This window comes from Lepisma saccharinum, chromosome 17, assembly GCF_977018435.1.
Source record: "Lepisma saccharinum chromosome 17, izLepSacc3.1, whole genome shotgun sequence".
Classification (NCBI taxonomy): domain Eukaryota; kingdom Metazoa; phylum Arthropoda; class Insecta; order Zygentoma; family Lepismatidae; genus Lepisma; species Lepisma saccharinum.
The window spans coordinates 26,530,003-26,550,968 of record NC_139245.1 but is presented as its reverse complement, the minus strand read 5'-3'; the positions used below and the strand labels follow the sequence as shown (position 1 = coordinate 26,550,968).

Below are 20,966 nucleotides of genomic sequence, written 5' to 3'. Positions count from 1 at the left end.
AAGTCCTCGGGTTCGAAACCCGGCGTAGTGTTCTTTGTGAGTGTCCCTTCATCAATTTCATCTAATCATTCTCATTGTTGCAGTTAGTCCCAAAAAGTGACAGAAAAGCGACGCCAAATAGCACAAATACAAACCATGTGTCCACATTTTTAATCGTGAGACAGGTAGAAAAACGTCTTAAAATAATAATTATAGAATTTTTGATTGGAATTACAAATTACCGACCCTTTGGCATAGAAAAGAACTGCGAAGAGTAGGCTCGCCAGTTAGCTTTAGCACAAAGTAGCGTTTTTCACTTTATGCATCCTCTGAGTGAATCTCAGGTTAAATTTCCGTGTTGAATCCTAGCGCATTGATTTTTGCTCACAGATCTCCTTGGTGCATGTCGCAATAGTGGCGAACCGCAGCCAGGATGTTGTGGAAAACGCGAGAGGGATTCAATGTTTCCGACTACTACCACAAAACAATTCTGCTATGGTAAACTCCTCCGTCAGCTCTGGCAATGAAGGATTGTTGAGAATCCGAACAAAAACTGGCGTGCATCGTCCTGGACAGGAACTCTCGGTTATTGCAATTTGTAGGCAGGCTGGAGACCGGAGACTTGTCGACCCAACCTCCCGCCTCACCCCATCCCTGTGGGGCAATAGTCCTTTGAGGGTCAGGGCCTACAAAGTTATTTTTCACTAGATAACCTGTAGTCAGCGAATTGAGTCCCATTGCCGCTGGACGCACCGAAGCCCGCGACAATTGCTTTCAAGCAGCTTCCCAATTGTCCTCACAATGATGTGTTGACACCGAAGTATGGAGCTCCTCACGGAGATTCGGACCTGGAACATTTTGCACTAAAGGCGATAGCGCTAACCATTCGGTTAAATGGGACCTTCCCCACATTTTTTTGGCAAATTCTGTGTTAAATTTACCTTCACAACCCCCACCAAAACCCACTTAACACCCACCTCACTTATCGGGTGGTAATATACCTTGCTTGCTTGAGTTTGTCTTTAAGTCCACTTTGTGCACAGAAAGGCTAATCGGGACTGGACCTGCAGTTGAAAGTGCAATCCTAACCACTATGCGCCTTCACTGCCACTATGCCATCGGGAAGGCCCTGGGGGTGGCAGGCAATATTGACAAACAACGCTTTATATATACAGTACTGTCGCAATAATTCGAGGTCAACGGGATAGAAACTAATTCGAATTAGGAAAAAAAATACAAAGAGAAGTGAAAGGAGATGAAGGAGGGAAAAAAATAAAAAGTACAGTATTTGAGAAATGGGATATACAGTATTGTTATGAATAACGTACTTACATTGCTCAGTTCAGAACTTGCATTCTTCAGCACCACGAGCCAGCCTTATTTAAACCCCTGGGTTGGCCCCAGGTTCCCATTGATTTAAGGCTGGGTGAGCCCCAGAGCCGCTTTGTACGGGGGAAAGGCCTGGAAAATTCCTACCATGGATCACCCACCCAGGGGATCGAACCCGAGTCTCCGTCCTACCGACATTTTATTTCTAAACGGTAGTATCCCCCGTTAATCGTTTTTTCCCTCGGTTTTCACGTCATTTTTTACTAAATTATCTGTTTTCTCATTGGGACAAACACAAACATTTATGTCATAACCGGGATTCGAACCAGACACCCTTGGCGTCGTAGCACGCTGCACTGACCACTCGGCAAAGAAGGTCGACACCGACTAGACCAACGTGGCTCTTAGCAAAACGTAGTTAACAATATTGAACTTACACTTTACTTAATGAGATGGGCAAGCGTCTTCTGCTTGAGGTCGTTGCAGCATTAGTAACAGATTGTCGATACGATTGATTGATTGAAGTAGGTTATTTCTAGTTTCTTTTCTTCCACTTTTGGCGATTCGCGATGACGAGGAAGAGTGCTGATATGATGAAATGGATGACGAAGATCACCCATGGCCAGGTCGGGATTCGAACCCGACCCCGGAGTTCGGCAGATTGTCGGTATGTGTTACCTCTGGTTGTTGACGTAGCGCATTGCCGCCTTCGAAGCAGTGATTTTTTAATTTTTTTGCCTTGGATTATCGAGCCTACTGTATATCTGCACGCTTGCCCTACCAATTTGGTGCCTATATTCCCTCTCCCTCCAGACTGAAGATGCTGGATATGTCCCCTCTGGCTGGGGATGCTAGTAGGCTCGGTACGTGGATGAAGCAGCACGAAACGGGAGCGGCGCGCAGTGTTCGATGCAAATGATGCAAGTGTGCTGGCCACACGCAAGACCCCTGCACTACTTGCCGTCCGCATTTGCAATGCAGAAGAGCGATTCCTCGCTCTGATCAATTGGTATCATCTGTCGTATCTGTTGCAATAGGAAATTGTGTCCTGCAGGATTACGAAATAGCAACAATCTTCGCATCTGTTTGGAATAATTTTTTTGCAGCCAAAAATAGTTGTTGTTTTTGACGGAAGTCTTTTATTAGCTTCTTTTTATTTTGTTTCGCTTCTTCATCTGCGAATGCCGTTGTTGTTATTGATTTTTGAAGGTCTCTTGTCATGTCAGATGTCACGTTACTCGGTAGTGCAGAAAGTATTACGTAGTCACATTTGCACATTGTTTTGACTTTGACATTGTGTTGTTGTATACCGAAAAGTATCGACATACAAAAGATTTCGAAATAGCAATGATTTCGTGATATCGAAGATGTCAATCAATGACTTCGGGATATCAAAGAGACAACCAATTGCTTTGGGAAATCGAAGAGGGCAACCAATTGCTTTGGGAAATCGAAGAGGGCAACCAATTGCTTTGGGATATCGGAGAGGGCAACCAATTGCTTTGGGATATCGGAGAGGGCAACCAATTGCTTTGGGATATCAGAGAGGGCAACCAATTGATTTGGGATATCGAAGAGGGCAACCAATTGCTTTTGGATATCGGAGAGGGCAACCAATTGCTTTTGGATGTCGGAGAGGGCAACCAATTGCTTTGGGATATCGGAGAGGGCAACCAATTGCTTTGGGATATCGGAGAGGGCAACCAACTGCTTTGGGATATCGGGAGAGGGCAACCAACTGCTTTGGGATATCGGGAGAGGGCAACCAACTGCTTTGGGATATCGGGAGAGGGCAACCAATTGCTTCGGGATATCGGGAGAGGACAACCAATTGCTTAATTGCTTTGGGATATCGGAGAGGGCAACCAACTGCTTTGGGATATCGGAGAGGGCAACCAACTGCTTTGGGATATCGGAGAGGGCAACCAACTGCTTTGGGATATCGGGAGAGGGCAACCAACTGCTTTGGGATATCGGGAGAGGGCAACCAATTGCTTTGGGATATCGGGAGAGGGCAACCAATTGCTTCGGGATATCGGAGAGGGCAACCAATGACTTCGGGATATCGGAGATGTATACATACGGGAGACATTGCTATATCGGCTATGCGACACATTGTCGATATACGACATACCCACTGTTGTATATTGATAGTTGTTTCTAATTCAAGGGTTCAGATATTTTCAAATATCGTTATTGATTGAAATGTATAGCTATATCAACATTTTCAACGGCGTTAGCTGAGAACAATTTCTTCATTCAAAGCTGTATTTTGCAGATTTACTTTAGATTTAAATTAAAGAAGATCGCGATGGCATTGTGGTGAGTTTAAGGCGCTAGGAAATCAGGGGTCTTAAGGTTCAAATCATCAGTTCGCCGTTCATTTTAATCTTTGCGATTAACCCAGTGGGTATAAGAGCGACGTAATGAAATCGAAATATGTAGAAAAGAAGATAAAATTCGACGAACGTTACGACTGTTTATCCTTGACAACCATGGAATGAAATGAAATCCTTATAAATAGACATCAGACTGATTTGAGCACCAAACTCTTTGTGCCAATCGAACTTGGACCTACAGTTTTTAAGTAGAATAAGAGCCCGAACTACTCAAATACATGTCAAACTGAGAATCTAACACGGAATCCCTTGATCCCCGTGCTCGCAGAAGGAACTGTATTTTGTTGACACACACTGATGCGTCAGTCGTGGAGTTCGTGAGTTACCTGTTCTTAGTACCTCAGAAGGGCTTGGTGCACACATGAGGAAACCATTCATATCCTCTGAAATTCCCGAAGAAACAGCGTGATATCTAACCACTACAACATCTGACGCTGTCCGCAACATCTTCCTTGTTCTCTGGGGGAATCCAAGGCGAGATTCTCGCACGGTACAGCCTTGCGAAACTTTTTTCCCCGCAATGGCGTTGGTGTTCTGCAGGTGATTTGGCACACTGCCACCGACAAGAGCGGCATTCTCTCACGCAAAGTAAATGAAATACAAGAAGGCTTTTCTCTGACTTTCTCCTACAAGGAAAACTAAATGATGGATTGATTAAAATGAAAACTTCAAGTGCGTGCTTCTTGCACACGTTATATCATAGGGGACAAGTCCCTCATTAACAAGGAAATAAGAGAACGGTTTCAAGAACAAAGACCAAAAAGTCATTAATTTTCATAGTGTTCGTATTAACGACAGAATAAAATATATTGGGGGACTAGAATATTTTCGTCTCAGGAAATATATTTTTTTTAAAAAAAAGGGATAACCGGAACCACAACACCCACCGAACTCTTTCAACCACATATCTAGAACTACGTATAGGTTGTCCCTAAAGTCCCGTTACCATTACAATAAAATATAACTCTGAAACCACATGACATAGAGCAGGGAGTTTTTTTCAAAAATGTTCTATGGTACGTTGGTACCAGGAGCGCATATGCTGGGCTAGCTAGGCGTTCTGCGAAGCCTGAAGTCTAGAGAATAAAATACAGGAGAAAAATCAATCAGAAATTGTAAATAGTATTATTCATATCAGCGAGATGATGATGGTGATTCTGGAGTTGGCAAACTGATTTCCTATGAGTTGGCAAACTGATTTCCTATGAGTTGGCAAACTGATTTCCTATGAGTTGGCAAACTGATTTCCTATGAGTTGGCAACCTGATTTCTTATGAGTTGGCAACCTGATTTCTTATGAGTTGGCAACCTGATTTCTTATGAGTTGGCAACCTGATTTCTTATGAGTTGGCAACCTGATTTCTTAGTAGTTGGTAAGTTTATTTCTATTGATAGCCTAGGACCACGTGACATGGTGAGATAGCCCAGATCTTGTTATCAGTATACGCCACAGGCTGCTACATCTAGACGTGTGCCCCACTGGTTACCCTCAGGACGCGATATTCCACTTCTACCCTCACTCGCTGCAGCATATCAACATCAACTGTTTGCACAGCTGCAACGATCCCTCTGCGAAGTGTAACAAGATCTGGAACAGAGTTTGATATACACAATCCTTGACGTACCCCCAAAGGAAAAAAAAAATCCAAGGGGGTGATATCAGAAGAGCGCGGGAGCCAGGCGATTGGTCCATCACGCTTATCCATCTCTCGGGAATATCGAGGGAAGAAGGATCTCTTTCATGTCGTTGCACAGTACCCGGTGACTTGCACTCAGCATACGACAGCACACAGTGGGCGTTCTCCTGGAGTATCGTCCTTTTCCAATCTGCAGAACAAAAATGAACTAATGACAACAAAAATACTTTTTGAGCTGTAGAACATTCCCCCCCCCAAAAAAAACCCTCTATGTCATGTGGTTTTAGAGTTATGTTTGATTGTAATGGTAAGGGAACTTTAGGGACACCCTGTAGATTTTGGAAGGAGCCCAAACAAAGTGTCCCTCGTGCGAGGTTAATAAGATTAATAACATTATCCAAAATATATAATAGAGATTCGACAACGTGTATTCATTATCTAGCTTATGTCTAGTTAAGATCACTAAAAATTTGTCTAAAAACCAAACAAATTAATGTGAAAAACTTTTAAATGGATTGTTTATTGAATACCGAAAAGGTTGTTAGGTCCAGGTGATGACATTACTTTCATGCGTGTTATTGTTAGTTGTATGAATAAAGTTTCAGAGTAACTGTGAACGCAAAGCTGTATGAACACAATGTAAGGTATGGGCCGTCTCTGTGAGCAATCGCTTTCATTGGAACATTCACACGAGGCATTTTTCAAGCTCATACAAACCTAATGGACATCACAACAGATCCTCCTCCTACTTGCACGCAAACATTTGATAATATTTTATTCGCCGGCTCCCCCCCCCCCCCCCCCCCCGGCCTGAGACCAGCCTTTGAAGGTGGTTGAAAAACTGTTGAGGCACGGAGATGCTGAAGGAGGGAAGATGCTTCTATCTATTTTGCTGATTCCATTATCTCCTACCAAGGTCAGTGTTATATATCTTCTGAACTGTGCGTAATCAGAATATGGAAGCTTGTTATCAATTCTTCCCAGAAAAATAAGTAATCTGTTTGACCTACTAACTTCCAAAGAGCAACTCACAGCCATTGTAGAAGTTCAACATGGCTGAGAATGATTTCCAAGCGCCAGTATGTCAATAAAATTTTACACTAGACTTCGTAACCCCGGTGACCTTAGAACAAAGAGCGTGGTGTATGTAAAAATTAGCATTGATTAGATTCGCCGTATACATAAATAATATCTAACCAGTTACGAAGTTCTTATAACGGATGGATCTCAATGGCAGATTGCACAAGAGTTTTGAATGATTTAGGCCTGTGGTTCTCAACAGCGATTTTTACACACACCCTGAACACTTCCCCAAATTTTATGTAAAACACTTCTACAATTTCTGACAAGTCAAATTTATTGTAATTTTGATACAAAATTTACTAAGGCTGAGCCGATACTACTTTGAACCGATACAGATACTATCACCGATTCCAACCGATACCAATACCCATGCTTGAAAACTGTAATAATTAAGTTGTTCAAAATATATTTTAATGTTAGTGATTAAGTATTCCACTCTAATAATAATTATATACATCCATGTATCCAAGATTTTTGTTTAAAAATATTGTAGAATTACGTTAGAATATCAAATTACATGCTATGTTATCACAAAATTAAGTTTTCTGACACAAAACTTGTGAATTTTTTTGAAAAAAGTAGAGTTTTTGCATAATTTCCAGGATAATTACACTCCGGAAAAGTGTCTCACGGCATTTTGGTCTTTCACGGAGTCCTTAAAAATGCCGGAAAAGTATCGGCAGGTATCGGCAAATAAAGTCCAGCCGATACTTTCCGATACATGGAAATTCGTTATCGGCTCAGCCCTAAAATTTACCTTTACATCTTCCTAAAACTATCCTAAAGGAAATATTTCTCAAAGTCTCATCGTTTTGGTTACTTTACTACACATTACTGAACTTAATTCTTATGCAGGGTGCGAAATGCTGGGGGCGGGGGATCCCCCACTAACAATCTTGCCATAAAAATCCTATCCACCACCAAAAATTTTCAGGGGGATTTTTTGTTGTAACATGGATAAGCAATTAATTTTGGCTTCAAATATAATTTACTAAAGATAATATCGAAAACACACATCAAAGATCGAAGAATATTGCCTGTCTCTGTGTTTTTGAGTGAAGAATGAAGACAAATAAATGTATGAACTCTTAATTGATTTATATTAATATAAAGCAACAACTAAACAAAAACTTATACACAATAAAACCATTTTAACTATTTTGTAATTTATTGAAATCTTGAAGCAGCTGGTAAAGGAAATAGGTAACTATTTTATAAATCTGATGTATATAAATGTAATTAACACATGTAATCCTGTATAAACATATATAATTAAATAATTAGTAATCTACTTTTATATGTAGTAACATTATAAATATATATTATATAATTAATATATATATTTGTGTGTGTGTATGTTAAGTTCTTTCTTCCCCCCATCAGTCTTCAATGATTCCGCATCCTGTTCTTATGTTTGAGGAGAAGAAGAATCTCACTGCTGCAACATTGAGTTTTCCTGGAGCCGCCCGTTGCTTCCCCTGGCAACAGGAAGCCATCAGATTTGCTAATGGCCCCAATTCAATGAAGATTCTGCTTAGGTCTGAGAAAAGTCTCCAACCATCTCGGATAGCTGAAAGCAGGGCTGCCGCTGAGACTAAGTAGCCATGAAACAGGTCAAATCTAATGTCCTTCTTCCTTTGACAACCGAATGGGGGTAACGAAAAGTTTTCAGAAACATCTCATCGCTATGGATATGTGACGGAATGATTGACTTATTAACCTGAAAGATGCATCTCTGAACTAATTTGAGCGAAGATTTCTCAAGAGACGATCTACACTATGTAAATGGGCTAGCAACTACTTTCACAAAAAGTGTATTTCGAGCAGTGTCAACCAAACTGGAATAGTAGAAACATGTTTCATCAGACAGAAAATGGGTAGATTTTTTAAATAGGTGCAAACACGTCAGACCCTGGTTCATTTATCATGCAAGGGAATTTTGAAATGTTCGTCCACATGAAAACAACATGCAATGGAAAATGGGATAAAAGAAAGGATAGCGGCTGTGAATCGGGCTTTCTATTCACACAAGAACCTCTTCACCAGCAAAGTAGTAAATATAGCTTCCAAGTTAAAACTCTAACACTATAATAAAACCGTCCGTTATCGATGCATGTGAAAGAGGGACAAAAACAATGGCTTTTAATTTTTGAAAGAAAAGTTTTGAGGAAGATATTTGGACCGAATAAGATGAATGAAGAAAAAAATAAAACAATTGTGAACTTCATATTTTGATAAACAAGGAATGTAGCAAGAGAAGTAAAATATCGAAAGGATGAAAAAAGCTCGAACTGTTAAGAGTTTGTTTGAGTTTTTGTTTTAAGCCCGCTTTATGTGCAGATAGGCTAATCGGGACTGGATCTAGAGTTTAAAGTGGGATCCGAACCACTATGCCCTCCAGTAACAAAATGGAAACCATTTGCATCGAGATTAAGAGGGAGGCCAACAAGAGAAGAAATGGGAAGCCAACGTAGAAGAAAATTTACAAAGAATGGAAGTTGAAATTTGGAGACAAGCAGATGAAAGAAAACAGTGGCTTGTTGAGCTTGGCAACTCATAAAGAGCTGTAGCGTCGTTGAAGAAAGGAGGAAAAGACGTGTACAGGAAAAACTAACTGGGAAGGGCGACGGGGTCTTCCAAGGCAATGTGCTAGCTACTACTTCTACATTATCAGAGAAATATACGTACATTTGGCAGGCCATTGAGTGAAAAGAAAGGAGTATTTGGTGACATAGCAGGCTACCCGAAGCCACGGTTCAGCAGAGCACATACGAGCAATGGCAAATTGATTGAAAGGAAATCAAACTGGCATTAACCCACAAGTGTCCTGTCGGTTCTGTACGCTTCGTTTCAGCTCGCACATGAGCGGAACGACCAAAATGCGTCCCCGAAAATTAAAACCGGTCGTGGACGTTCGTGCCCAACGACCAGATTCAACTTGAACGGCCAGTAAAACCTATACCACGCTCCGCAACCACTACCATAACCACCGCCTTTCTGATTAGCTCTTTCCGCTACAACCGTAGGTTAATCCGGTACCGTGCTGACCGTTCATGATGAATTTCCTGCATGAAGGGACCTATTATGCGTTAGATATTAACTGCAGGAAGGAGCATGTAATGGTCGCAGCTAAAATGGCAAAGGTTGTGATCTGTTTCCAGAATTGCTATATTGGTTGCCAATGTTGCAGTGATTTCGATGCACCACGCTAGTGCAACTGACATTTCTTCTGCGACAGAATTCCTTCCGAAGCGATTCTCCAGGACTGATGTAATAAGATGAGGGTACTTCAGAGCCTCTGGAGGCCGGAAAGCATGGAAGAACAATTCGACTGGAAAGAGACTGGCAAGGATGCTTAATTAGGACAAGAACGAAGTTTGTGTTGCTATAGTGATGAATCTGAGTGGATGCTGGAATCTAATGATTCCTAGGAAAATCAGGTAATTAATATTAAGAATTCCGAATATTGGGATGTTATGCTTGTCCTTTCATCGAAATGTTCTGTTGTTGTGAATCTCCAGGCAAAATCGTAGTTCATGTTTCTCTACTAATCATGTGTTTCCATCGCAACTTACGTCCTGATCATTATTTTGGAGATTGTTTGCGTACTCTGAAAGACAGACAAACCTAGGCACTGTTGACGAATTTTCAACCGCAAGTGAGCGGTCGGAGCGTTGGTTATGCAGTCATTTGTGTACCATGTAATCCTGCCCTTGCGTTGCCAATGGCGCGCATAATGGTAATAAGGGGAGAAAGCGAGCGGGTGGAGTGAAGCAGTGCTCTCTGCTGAAAACTGCTGGTAGCTGCATTCGTGTTTCCCTCTCCATGCAGTCTCTTTCCATCTCACGCGCTCATTGGTCGATCCATTTCGAATCACTCCTTGCTTAGAGATCTTGTTTTCGTCGGCCCCCGTGGCGGAGTGATTACCACATCGTGCTACGACTCAGGGGTCCCGGGTTTGTATCCCGGCCTGGGCATGGATGTTCGAGAGTGTCCATTCATCAATTTCATCATATCATCACTCATCCCATCTTCGGAAGTGACACAAAAAGCGAAGTAAAATAGAGCAAATCAATTTGTTTTCAGTCTCTTGCTGCACTGACTTTTGAGACCGGCTACGCGTGATAGTTCATTGAGTAATTGATTTATATTACTGTGCTTTTCTGGCACTTTTGGCTAATCGCGAAGTTGAGGATGAATGATGCTATGATCAAATTCATGAAATGACGCTAACAAAGAACATCCAAGCCAAAGCAGAGATTCGAATCCGGGACTTCTGGTGTCGTAGCGCGTTGTGTTAATCACTGCGGCACGATGGGCGGCGCTACGAGTGATAGCTAGATAGATGCTTTATCTAATAATGAGCACAGGATATCCGTGTGTGTGTGTGTGTGTGTGTGTGTGTGAGAGAGAGAGAGGGGGGGGGGAGAAATCTCATGTTATTAAAGAACAATACAGATTGGGGAAAATATGAAAATTCAGGAAGTATCATTGTGGCTTCGAAGAAAATCACACATTTGGTCCTCATTTTCATAGATGACGCACCCGAGATCGGATGACAGCACAACATCCTGTTCGGAAGCAGCCATTTCGCAAGAGAATACTTCCGCTCCTTTCTCTCTCAATTCGCGGAAAAGGATTGAGAATATAATGTATCATAGATCGACACGTTCTCATGGAAGTTACGTCACTTGTTCCCAGTAGCAAGAGACGCATTCTCTTAGTTCTACAACGAAGAATGTGAATGACAACAATGTTATGTAAGCGAAAATAGCCTTAATGTGTAGGGGGAGGGGAGAATGCCAAAGAAATTGGAAGAAAACAATCTTCAAATTCATATTCTCCCGACTGTTCAAATAGCTTTCTCAAGAAACAACCTGCAATTCGACGACACAATTCATCATCCAATGTCACATAAACGTGGACGTTTGTCCTTGTTCATTGCATGCGGAAGATATGTTATGGGTAGGGGTAAATGTCGTTCTACATCAATGCCTTTCCAAGTCTATTTGTCCTCACTCGTTTCCCAGCGTGCAATACGAGTTTGCGTGATAAATTAATGACAATACAGACTAATAGTATTTCCTGTCAGATGTACAACAGCCGTCGGTATTTTTTTCCAGGAATACAAAACAGACAAAATTAAAGACTCAAAATATTTGTATGCCGTTTTTGTATAATATAAAGTTTATTTATTGTCATCGAAATAAAGTTTGAGTAGAATGAATAAATTTTGTATTGACATGGTCCACGAAAATTAGCTGTTGCATACCGGTACTTTTAATATGAGTAAAGTAATAATCATAGTTTTCATTTCTCATCAGCAGGAAACTACAAACCTTATAAATATTGCAATTTTGTATTTGTGACATTAGTTACCTTCCAGGACAGTTTATACACAAATTTTAGTGGTCCTAACTAGAAATAAGGGAGATAATAAATTTATATTTGTTTATTGATTTACTATTGTATGTACTTGATCCGTACCTATTGGTGACTCTCCTTGACGGAAAGATCAGGATGTGTGGAACAGAGAGGGGCCGTAAATATATATTTCTACCTCAGTCGAGATAAAGCGTTCTGGTAGCCCTGTTAGCAAGAGCTTTTCTGAGAAAAAAATAATTGAGAACCAGTTCAGGATAAACGACTGATACGAACAGCAACGTAACCTATTTCGGCTGTGTTCGCCGATCCGAAAATTGAGTTCGTAACATCATTTCGTCACTCGGTCGGGAAGATTTTGCCACCTCCATTCTTGTAAGACACGAGGGCCGCCTAATAAAATCCAGGGCTGACCAAAATACCCTCCCGGCTCCAAATTTAGTCCAGCGCGGGTGTTGAGATCGACTCAAGCGCGTTTCGGCTCAGCCTGGCAGGTGTCGACACCGTGCGACGTTCTGCTGAACTCTTTTGGCCATGCGCTTCTGTCAAGACGAGACACGAGGCGCTTTGCTTTGCTAGCTTCTATCCGAAATGTATCACGAGGCTTGTATAAACGGAGCGTGTGCCTGTTGGTTTCTGCGGTCGGTTTTCTTGCCGTTTCGATAAGGATTCTGAACGTATGCCTGCAGAGTTGTATGATTTGCCTCACGTGATCAGATGTCAAGGTCCTCAAACCTGGCTCTTTCGGTCACAACGATATCACGACCGGATGGTGAATCCAGCTGGTTTGTGACGTCAGTTTCCCCTTGTTTCTTCACAGGAAGAGGGCAAAAAAAATGAGGATCGTTGTTGTGAAATAAGTCAACGGGTTCAATTCAATGTTTTTGCTGCATCTCAGTGAAGTGCGGGGTTCCGATGCAGTGTGAAGTGCCGGAACGGTGGCACGTGTGTGTTTGCGAGGTGCGTGTTCCTGAGCTCGGTGTGTTCCGTTGCCATGGAGACGAGTTAAATATCACAGGAGGCGAGGAGCGTCGTCACGTCTTACGCCTGCAAGTCTGCTCCCTGGAGACACATGGAGAACGACACGAGGTGAGTGCGCTCTCTCCCTTGCACTCGCCCATGACGGGGAGAAATTACCGAGACAGAATAAGCTGGTGTGGTCACCAGTACGTTCGTTATGCATTTTGCCCCAAGCCAAGGCTTTATCTAGAATTTTTCAATTTGGGGCGTGACGTCGTTAGGTGGGAGTATGTGGATATGTACAGTCACCGGCAACATAAATGGGACTCCTAGATCCTGAAATACTCGCTACCCTGCAAGGTGTTACGTGTGTTGCATAACTCTACGGCGGTGATGGATGTTGCCATTGAAAATTTGCTACTAAAATCCAATTATCGCTGTAGAGTTAGGCAACACACATAACACCTTGCAGGGTAGCAAATATTTCAGGATCTAGGAGTCCCATTTATGTTGCCGGTGACTGTACTGAAAAAAAAATGGTGTGGACACTGGCGTACGCAAGATTTTTTCACGAGGAGCTGAAATCAGTGGTGTAGCTGCCGCCCCAACAAACCCCGCAATGCGGGACAAATATCCACTCTGAGTTTTCCAGACTACTTCACTGCTTTTATATGAAAATGTTGATTTTCTCAAATTTTCGGAAAGGAGGGGGGGACTGTAGCCACATCAGCCTCCCCTCTGCGTAAGTCAATTGGTGACGATAAATCACCGCTTAAGAACTCAGTCTGACTCAGTGATTGATTGATTTGGTGTTTAAAGTCCACTTTATGAACAGTAAGGCTAATCGGGACTGGACGTACAGTTTAAAGTGGGATCCGAACCACTATGTGCCTCCACCGGATATCGAACCCGGGACCCTTTGATTACAAGGCGACGACGCTTCCACTGCGCCATCGGGGAGGCCTTAGTCTGACTCAGTGTGAACGTCAACTGAACAAGTCGATGGATCTGAAGTGAAGAGAGTTGACAAAAATATTCTCATTTTTCTTAGCGAAAAAATGAGTAGGTCATTGCCGACCTCCTTGGTTAGCACAGCGCCCTACGAAGCCAGAGGTATCGGGTTCGAATCTAGGCTTGGGAGTGTGTGTTCTTTGTAAGAGTTCCTTCATCACAACATCACTTATCCTCATCTTCGTGATTAGCCAAACGTGTCAGAAAAGCGCATTACAATGAACCAAATCAATTGGTTTACAGACGGCGGCAAAGATAATTGTGGACAAAATGTCCATAATGTTAAATCACTGCAATATTGAGGTTGAAGAATTGAAACACAAATACTAATAAGCAGAGAAGAACATCTGCTCTAGTTTCAGTGCAGTTTCATTTCTTAAAAAACAAAAAGTAGAGAACACAGGGTGAAAATAGCGGTGGACAATTTGCTCAACTGTATCTTTGTAAGTTTCCAATGACATAATTCATTTGTCTTCCTTTACGCCGCTCTCCTGGCTAAGAATCGCCATAATGCAGGAGGAGCAGCATTCCATATCTCGCTCCGTTTAATGGAGGGAAGAGGATGTCACTTGTGGAGCTCCCACATCGACAAAATAGCACTCTACATCTACATACTTCACTTGTTTATACGGGTCTTAGCGTGTAGCTGGCAGCATAGACAAAAACTAGCCAACTCTATGTATTCGGTGACATGATTTGACGAACGTAGTCTCCTCGAAGCCAGGAGAAACCACGGCCAGAAATCGATGACAACAACTATTCGTACCTCAGCTGTACTAATCTTTCCCCTCGGTAAACCAGACTATTTTTTATCATTGTGTCAAATATGCGACATATGCTTAATTGACATGAAGTAAATAAGTACTTGAATATAGAAAATACTGAAAAGGCATTTCAAATTGTATTCCTAATTGCCTTAACGAGTTTTTAAGTCCTCTTTATGCACTTATAGGTCAATCGATTTGGGGCAATCTCCGCCCCCCCCCCCCAGTGTGCGAATTAATGGCGGATGCAGGTTATTTCCCCCGAGAAAAAGGTTTTAACCTCTGCAAAAAATTTTATTTTATATCCCCACCAGGGATGTTTTTATCCCCCTCAAAGAAAATGATTTGATTTGGTTCATTTCGTGTTTTTTTAAGTCCACTTTATGCACAGTAAGGCTAATCGGGAGTGGACCTACAGTTTAAAGTGGGATCCGAACCACTATATGCCTCCACCGGGTATCGAATCCGGGACCCGTTGATTACAAGGCGACGACGCTGCCAAAGAAAATGAAATTGAATGCATATACCATTTCTTGACTATGTTAAAAACCAACTGAAAGATCATTCCTGTCTATTAATGGTCCAGTCTTCAAAGATTTCCTTGCCCAAAAGCAGCCTTGTGGATTCATTCTCCAACTGAACAAGCTCGCAGAACATGTATTAAAGTGTTCACAAGAAACTTGTTGGTAGGTTAAGTTTGAACCGGGCAATGCAAGTTTGGTCAAGTTTGCGGTGTTACTAGTTCGATAGATCGTAGTGTACGAGTTTGGGTTTTCTTAGAGTGTAAATATAGTACGCGTTTCTAAATTACTTGTAGATGTTATCATAAGATTTAACGACCTAGGTTACAACCAATGTTCTAAGGTACTTAGAACCGCAAGGCAATAGTTCAGTTTACTGACTGGTTACATATTTACAAATTTGCATACCCCCCAAAAAACCTGGTTCCAAATATGAAAACACAAATACGCCACTGAATGGGCAACCCACCTTAAGCAAAAAACTTAATTCACACGGTGCCCCTCCCTTTCGTCTTTCAAGCGAGCGCCCGAAAACTATTTAAAAAAGCCTCGAATGACAATAGAGGGCACGCTTCAAATGTCATGTGAAACCCATGGAAGGCCATTAATCCGATACTGCCTCATCCTTAACATAGGGAGTTAGCAAAAGCGACATATAATAAACATAGGAACTAAACAATATCGGGAATGGTAGATGTTGATGTGCAAACAAGGTAGTGGAGCCGACCTCCGTAGCGGAGTGGTTAGCGCAGCACGCTGTGACACCAGGGGATCCCGGGTTCGAATCCGTGTCTAGAAATGGGTGTTCTTGGTGAGTGTATCTTCATCATATCATCCTCATCGTCGCGTTTAGCCATAAATGGAAGAAAAGCGACGTAAAATAACAAATTCAAGGTGGCGGAACCTTCAGCCATTTGACGAGAACCATTCAGTCCGAATTCGAATGTGTGTTCCCGGCTCAGTTTTTTCGGTCCTGATTTCTTCAGAAGCTGTTTTCTTGTTCGAGCTCGAGCGTTGCCCAACGGCTGGCGACGGGCAAAACATTCTTCCGCAACAAGAATTCTAAATAGCTTATTTTCTCAGTTCCTTCAGATAGCAGCAATTATTCCCTTTCGGTTTGCGATCGCGTATACGAACCACATGCTCTGATGGCCGGAGCACGTGGTTTTGCACTTTGCGGAAGAGAATGGGCAACCGTGTTTCCCACGCTATTCAATTAAAGATTTCATACTTCAGGCTTAACTGTTGGTAACGGCTTTGTCACAGTCTGGTTGGCTTCAGAGCATCATTTTTTATTACCTTGAATCGTGAAGCTTTTCATTGCTGAAACAGTATCATGGCTCTAATTGTACCTGCATTGTTTCACCATATCACACGCCATGAATTTTGTCTGGTTAAACCCTTTACATCGATTTCTTTCGCACAACCTACAGTGTACCAAATATGTATAAACACTTAGAATAATTATTAAGGTAATGCTTTTTTAAGATTCTTAATGTAAATTACAATTTCATTTCAAAGTTATCACAGGTGTGCTAACTGATGGTCATTTTGGTCCGAGTACTGCTAGTGTTGCCCAAGAGACGAGACTTTGGCCTGTCTCGTCTCGGGGAAATGCTGTCTCGTCTCGAAAATATTCGTTTGTCTCATGACACATGGTCAATCTCGTCTCGTCTCGAATTTTTAAAAGCCTGTCCCGTCTCGTCCCGTGGGCAACACTAGGTACTGCAGATAATATGGTTCAATTAAATTACTATCGGAATTCAGGTGAAGGAAGCAATTTTCTATAGTATCGCATTACGTCAAATATCTTTATTTAACCTAACTCTAACGTATGTATTTATAAATTTGTTTTCGAAACTTTATTTGCAATAATAGTCTCTCATATTTAAAGTAATAAGCGAAGAATTTAAAGAAAACACACGTCCAGATGAAAGTAAAAGTTGGACATGATACCTGCACCTGCATGGTTTTTCAACCAACGTAAACTCCATTACCCAGAATTCATTGCACTGCTTGTTTTGAGTTCAGTTTTGTATGGTGAGCGAGGAAATGTGAGCGCCATATGCGCTGGGAGTCTTAATTTTCACAACCGCAAAATGAAGCGGATTTTAGTAGTGTTTGCCGCGTATATTCTGGGAGAAACGCCGCGAAAATCGTAAATTTTCTGCTGTGCGTTCGATAACATTCTCCCAAAGCAATATTTTATGAATACAATGGTCATAATTGATACATAGGTTCAGGGACAGGTACATTGCAAGTCCTTATTTTGGTACTATTTTTCCTTAACAATGGAGACACCCATGTGTTCCACGAAAAAGATCCTGGCTACACCCCTGGTAGTATGGGGAGGGCAGGTATCCATTCTTCTTGCAGCTATGATCACGTTAATTGCACGGGGAGGTTGCACATCTTTTCAAACAATTCTCATATCAGTGATAATTGCAATGAGAAGGAGTGGACGGAGATCTACAAGGACAATAGCAGGAGAATTAGCATCTGTCTGCCTCTCTGGAAGACCAGTGGTTGCTCGTCTCTCTCTGATTTGGACTTATATAATCTAGCAGTCTTCTTTTGGTGCTGTCATTTCCTGATATAACGTTTATTGCTGTAGAACCATCCAGTTTTTTGCATGTGGAGTTGTTCGTAAGAATCTGAAAGACCGTAAAGTTGAAAACAAGTGTCATATTAGGTGTTTCTGGAAGTGAAATTGAGGTTTGCAAGATCAAGGAGAATCATTTGATTCGTGGTCTCCGTAAGGTGCTGGCTTCCTGTCACGTAAGTAACTTCGATGTTACATTTTCTTCCAAGTGCCCTTTCCGCTGGCATAGTGGTAACGTTGTCGCCTTGTAATCAAGGGGTCCCGGGTACCGTTCCCAGTAGAGGCACATAGTGGCTCGGATCGCACTTTAAACGTAGGCCCAGGTGAAGTCTTTAAATCAATGGTTTTTACTTTTTCTATTACGGTTGTAAGTTCAATTATTTTGTTGATTGAATATCTTTAATTTTTATAGGGTTAGTTATATATATCGACTAGCCTATCTGTGTATAAACTGGACTTAAAACAAAAACTTAAAACCTTGTCTTCCAAAGTGATAGCACTGTTAGATGTCACCGTAAATTTTACAATATTCTACCGTTTCGGACTCCTCTTTCGAAAGGCAATAACAGCGACGATAGGACTCTATGTATTGAAGATCCGCTTGGCATGCCATGAACCTCAAAGAGCTTTTGCACTGGGGAGATTTAGCGTGCAGTATCACCTCAGACACATTTTTTAATTTTTTTATTTTGACCCTCCATAGAGAAACTCCTGAACCACATGTCTGAGTGTGAGTTGTAGCGGTAGACGGGTGACCCCGAATTACCGCTAGAGAACGTAACTCGGATTGATGTGGTTTGAGCTGTACTGGAACACCTTTATTATTTTGGTAGAGCCTTAATACTAAATGGGAGAACCTGTAGGGTATAGACACAATTAGACACATAAGTAATAACAAGATTTATTATAAGAACAATAGTGATTGATATACGAAGAGTATCTCTGCCTCAGTGTTAAGGTAAGGGAGCTCCTTGGAAAGAAAGGTAGATTAGCGATACTTTGCGAGCTGTAAGCGTAGGCCCTTGTCCATCTTCTAAGTGTCCGGAGACAGCCTGGACTTGGCTGGGTGGATGGTCATCTTGGGTCGGAGACTGGACAGCGCCTCCGGCCGCACCTCAGATCTGCAACCCTTTTACTGGGGTTTGTATACTTAGGGGGTGGCCTTCGACAGGGTTATTTTTGTTGCCTCGTGTCAAACGCAGGAAGTCCCATATTTGAGGATGCTTCTTATGTCATGGCTAAGAAGTAAACAATCCACATTCCTTAATAGTTTTGATCTTTCCCAAATAAGGGTTTTAGAGGACATGAGGTCAGTGAAGGCATCTCATCGAGTTCTCTCCGTCGAAAATCGCACTCAAAAAGCCAATGTAGAAATAAAGTCAAGAACATGCAAAAACTTGTCCGTTACATTGTCTGTGTGTATACACACACAGGGGTAAAACAATACAGGGTGCCCGGTCGGCACGGCGCCTGAATTTTCAATTTCAATGCTAAAAAATATTTTTTTTTAATATTTCGAGTTTGCTTATGCAAATTTTCATTATCTTTTTAAAAATAACGAGTTTTTTAATGTTTGTGTTTTCCTGTGTCACGCGTATCATTAAATCGGAATAATAAGCACGCCATTATAAATCTTTTCACTGTCGCTAGCCGAATTTTAAGATCTGCGACGATATGGTAGAGTAGGCCATATATTAGAATGTATTGGACAGTTATTCAGGCTGTTACCAGTTGAGCCTTCTTTAGGAAGGCCACTCTCGAACAAGAATTAATTACTTTTAATATAATTTTGTATTAATTAAAAAATTAGATATTTTAAGATCATATTTCAAAATGTGTAGCTTTATCGTAGTTGGATTTATGTCCTTCTTAGACCATATTTGCCCAAAACGAAAAAAAGGTTGGATCCTGAGGAAGAGGGGCTGGCTCCTGAATTAATTGTAGTTTTTTCTACCCCTTATGTGTGTGTATATGTATGTATGTGTGTGTATATATAAAGATAACCTCAGTACGTACTGGTAGATGATATAACACCCAACTCTAGTTATTACCTAAGAAACTGATCTTTGTAACCCGAGTATGTCCCGTATTTCATTCTGGAACGAAGCGGTAACCCGTATAGCATTTACAGAATACTTTCTTGGTCAGATAAAGTTCTCTCTGTCAACGGGCGAGTGAGAAGATTATTTCCCCCCACATGGCACCCACGCAGTTTGCTCAGAGGAACTTGCCCTGTGGCGTGACAAGGGTAATCCCTCTCTTGACAAAACGTCACTTGGAAGGTAATTAAGGAGCGGAACAGGTCCAAATCCCTTTGTAACGACGAGCTCAAGTCCACGAACCTTGTACATTGTCCTATATACCTGTGAACTGATGGCATGTGCGTGTGTGTACCTTCCACGCTGTTGCTAAATGCAAGCTTAAGCTCATACACAATGCTATGCAAATTATGATTTGTGTGTGACGCAGCTTGGGAATTAGGATAGTATGTAGTTACTAGTTTGTATGGGGAAATGAATAATTAATTTGCTTCTGTAGCACTTTTGCAATTGTCGCGACATAAGTCAGTATTTGATGTGCTTAGAAATAATCTTACTAAATTGTAAATTAGTTCAGAGACACAACGAGACAGTTGTTTAATAATCGGGACTAGAATAAGACCAGCACCTGTGAAACGAGACGGGCGACTTGCAATGCGTCGTATGAGAACCAGAGGATCGTAATTCCAAAAAATATGATTTTCAGTTATGCTTGACGTATCTCCTCTGAAGAGCCTTATTTAGAGTCAGGTCGACATATCTGCACATGTAATCGTTAGCAGTAAGGTTGAATTACGTATCTGCAATTTAAGAATCAGACATGTTCCTAAGAATATGTTGTTTTCTCTCTCCTGTAAATTTGATAAACTGAGCTACGACCCTCTGGTTCTCACACAACGAATAAACCCCGCTGACAAAAGGACGAACGAGGGCCTACTCTCGTTTCAGACTATATCTCTTGTCCAATCTTACGGCGGGCGCTCTACATGCTGGCAAGGGGAACGGGAAAGCGACTAATCCAGCACGATAAGAAACGCAGCAGCCTGTGGAACGAGGTGCGCGTAGTACTTCCCCTAACTCTCGATGCTACCGCCGTTGTCTGGTTGGTCTGAGTTTTCCCCGCTCCCCACTTAACCCTGCCAGCATGAGGGCCGCCCGCCGTAAGAGTAGACAAGAGCTATAGTAAACTAGTGTAAGATGCATGAAAAATTTTCCCAAGTCATATCGTTTTGCTATACACAACTTAGGGGCTATTGCACG

At 41.8% G+C, this 20,966-nt stretch overlaps 1 protein-coding gene across 7 annotated transcripts in view; it reads left to right on the top strand.

Moving 5' to 3' along the window:
• The window catches only part of LOC146001631 (sodium-driven chloride bicarbonate exchanger-like), a 263,578-nt gene that overhangs the window by 79,841 nt on the left and 162,771 nt on the right, over nucleotides 1-20,966 (top strand). Inside the window, exon 1 of one of the 7 annotated variants that reach the window (XM_083139194.1) lies at nucleotides 12,759-12,898. The exons of the other annotated variants lie outside the window; for them this stretch is intronic. Within the exon in view, the coding sequence (XP_082995320.1) occupies nucleotides 12,882-12,898 (17 nt within the window). The 5' untranslated portion in view covers nucleotides 12,759-12,881. Of the gene's footprint in view, nucleotides 1-12,758; nucleotides 12,899-20,966 lie in introns of those variants that run through there. 7 annotated transcript variants of the gene reach the window in all.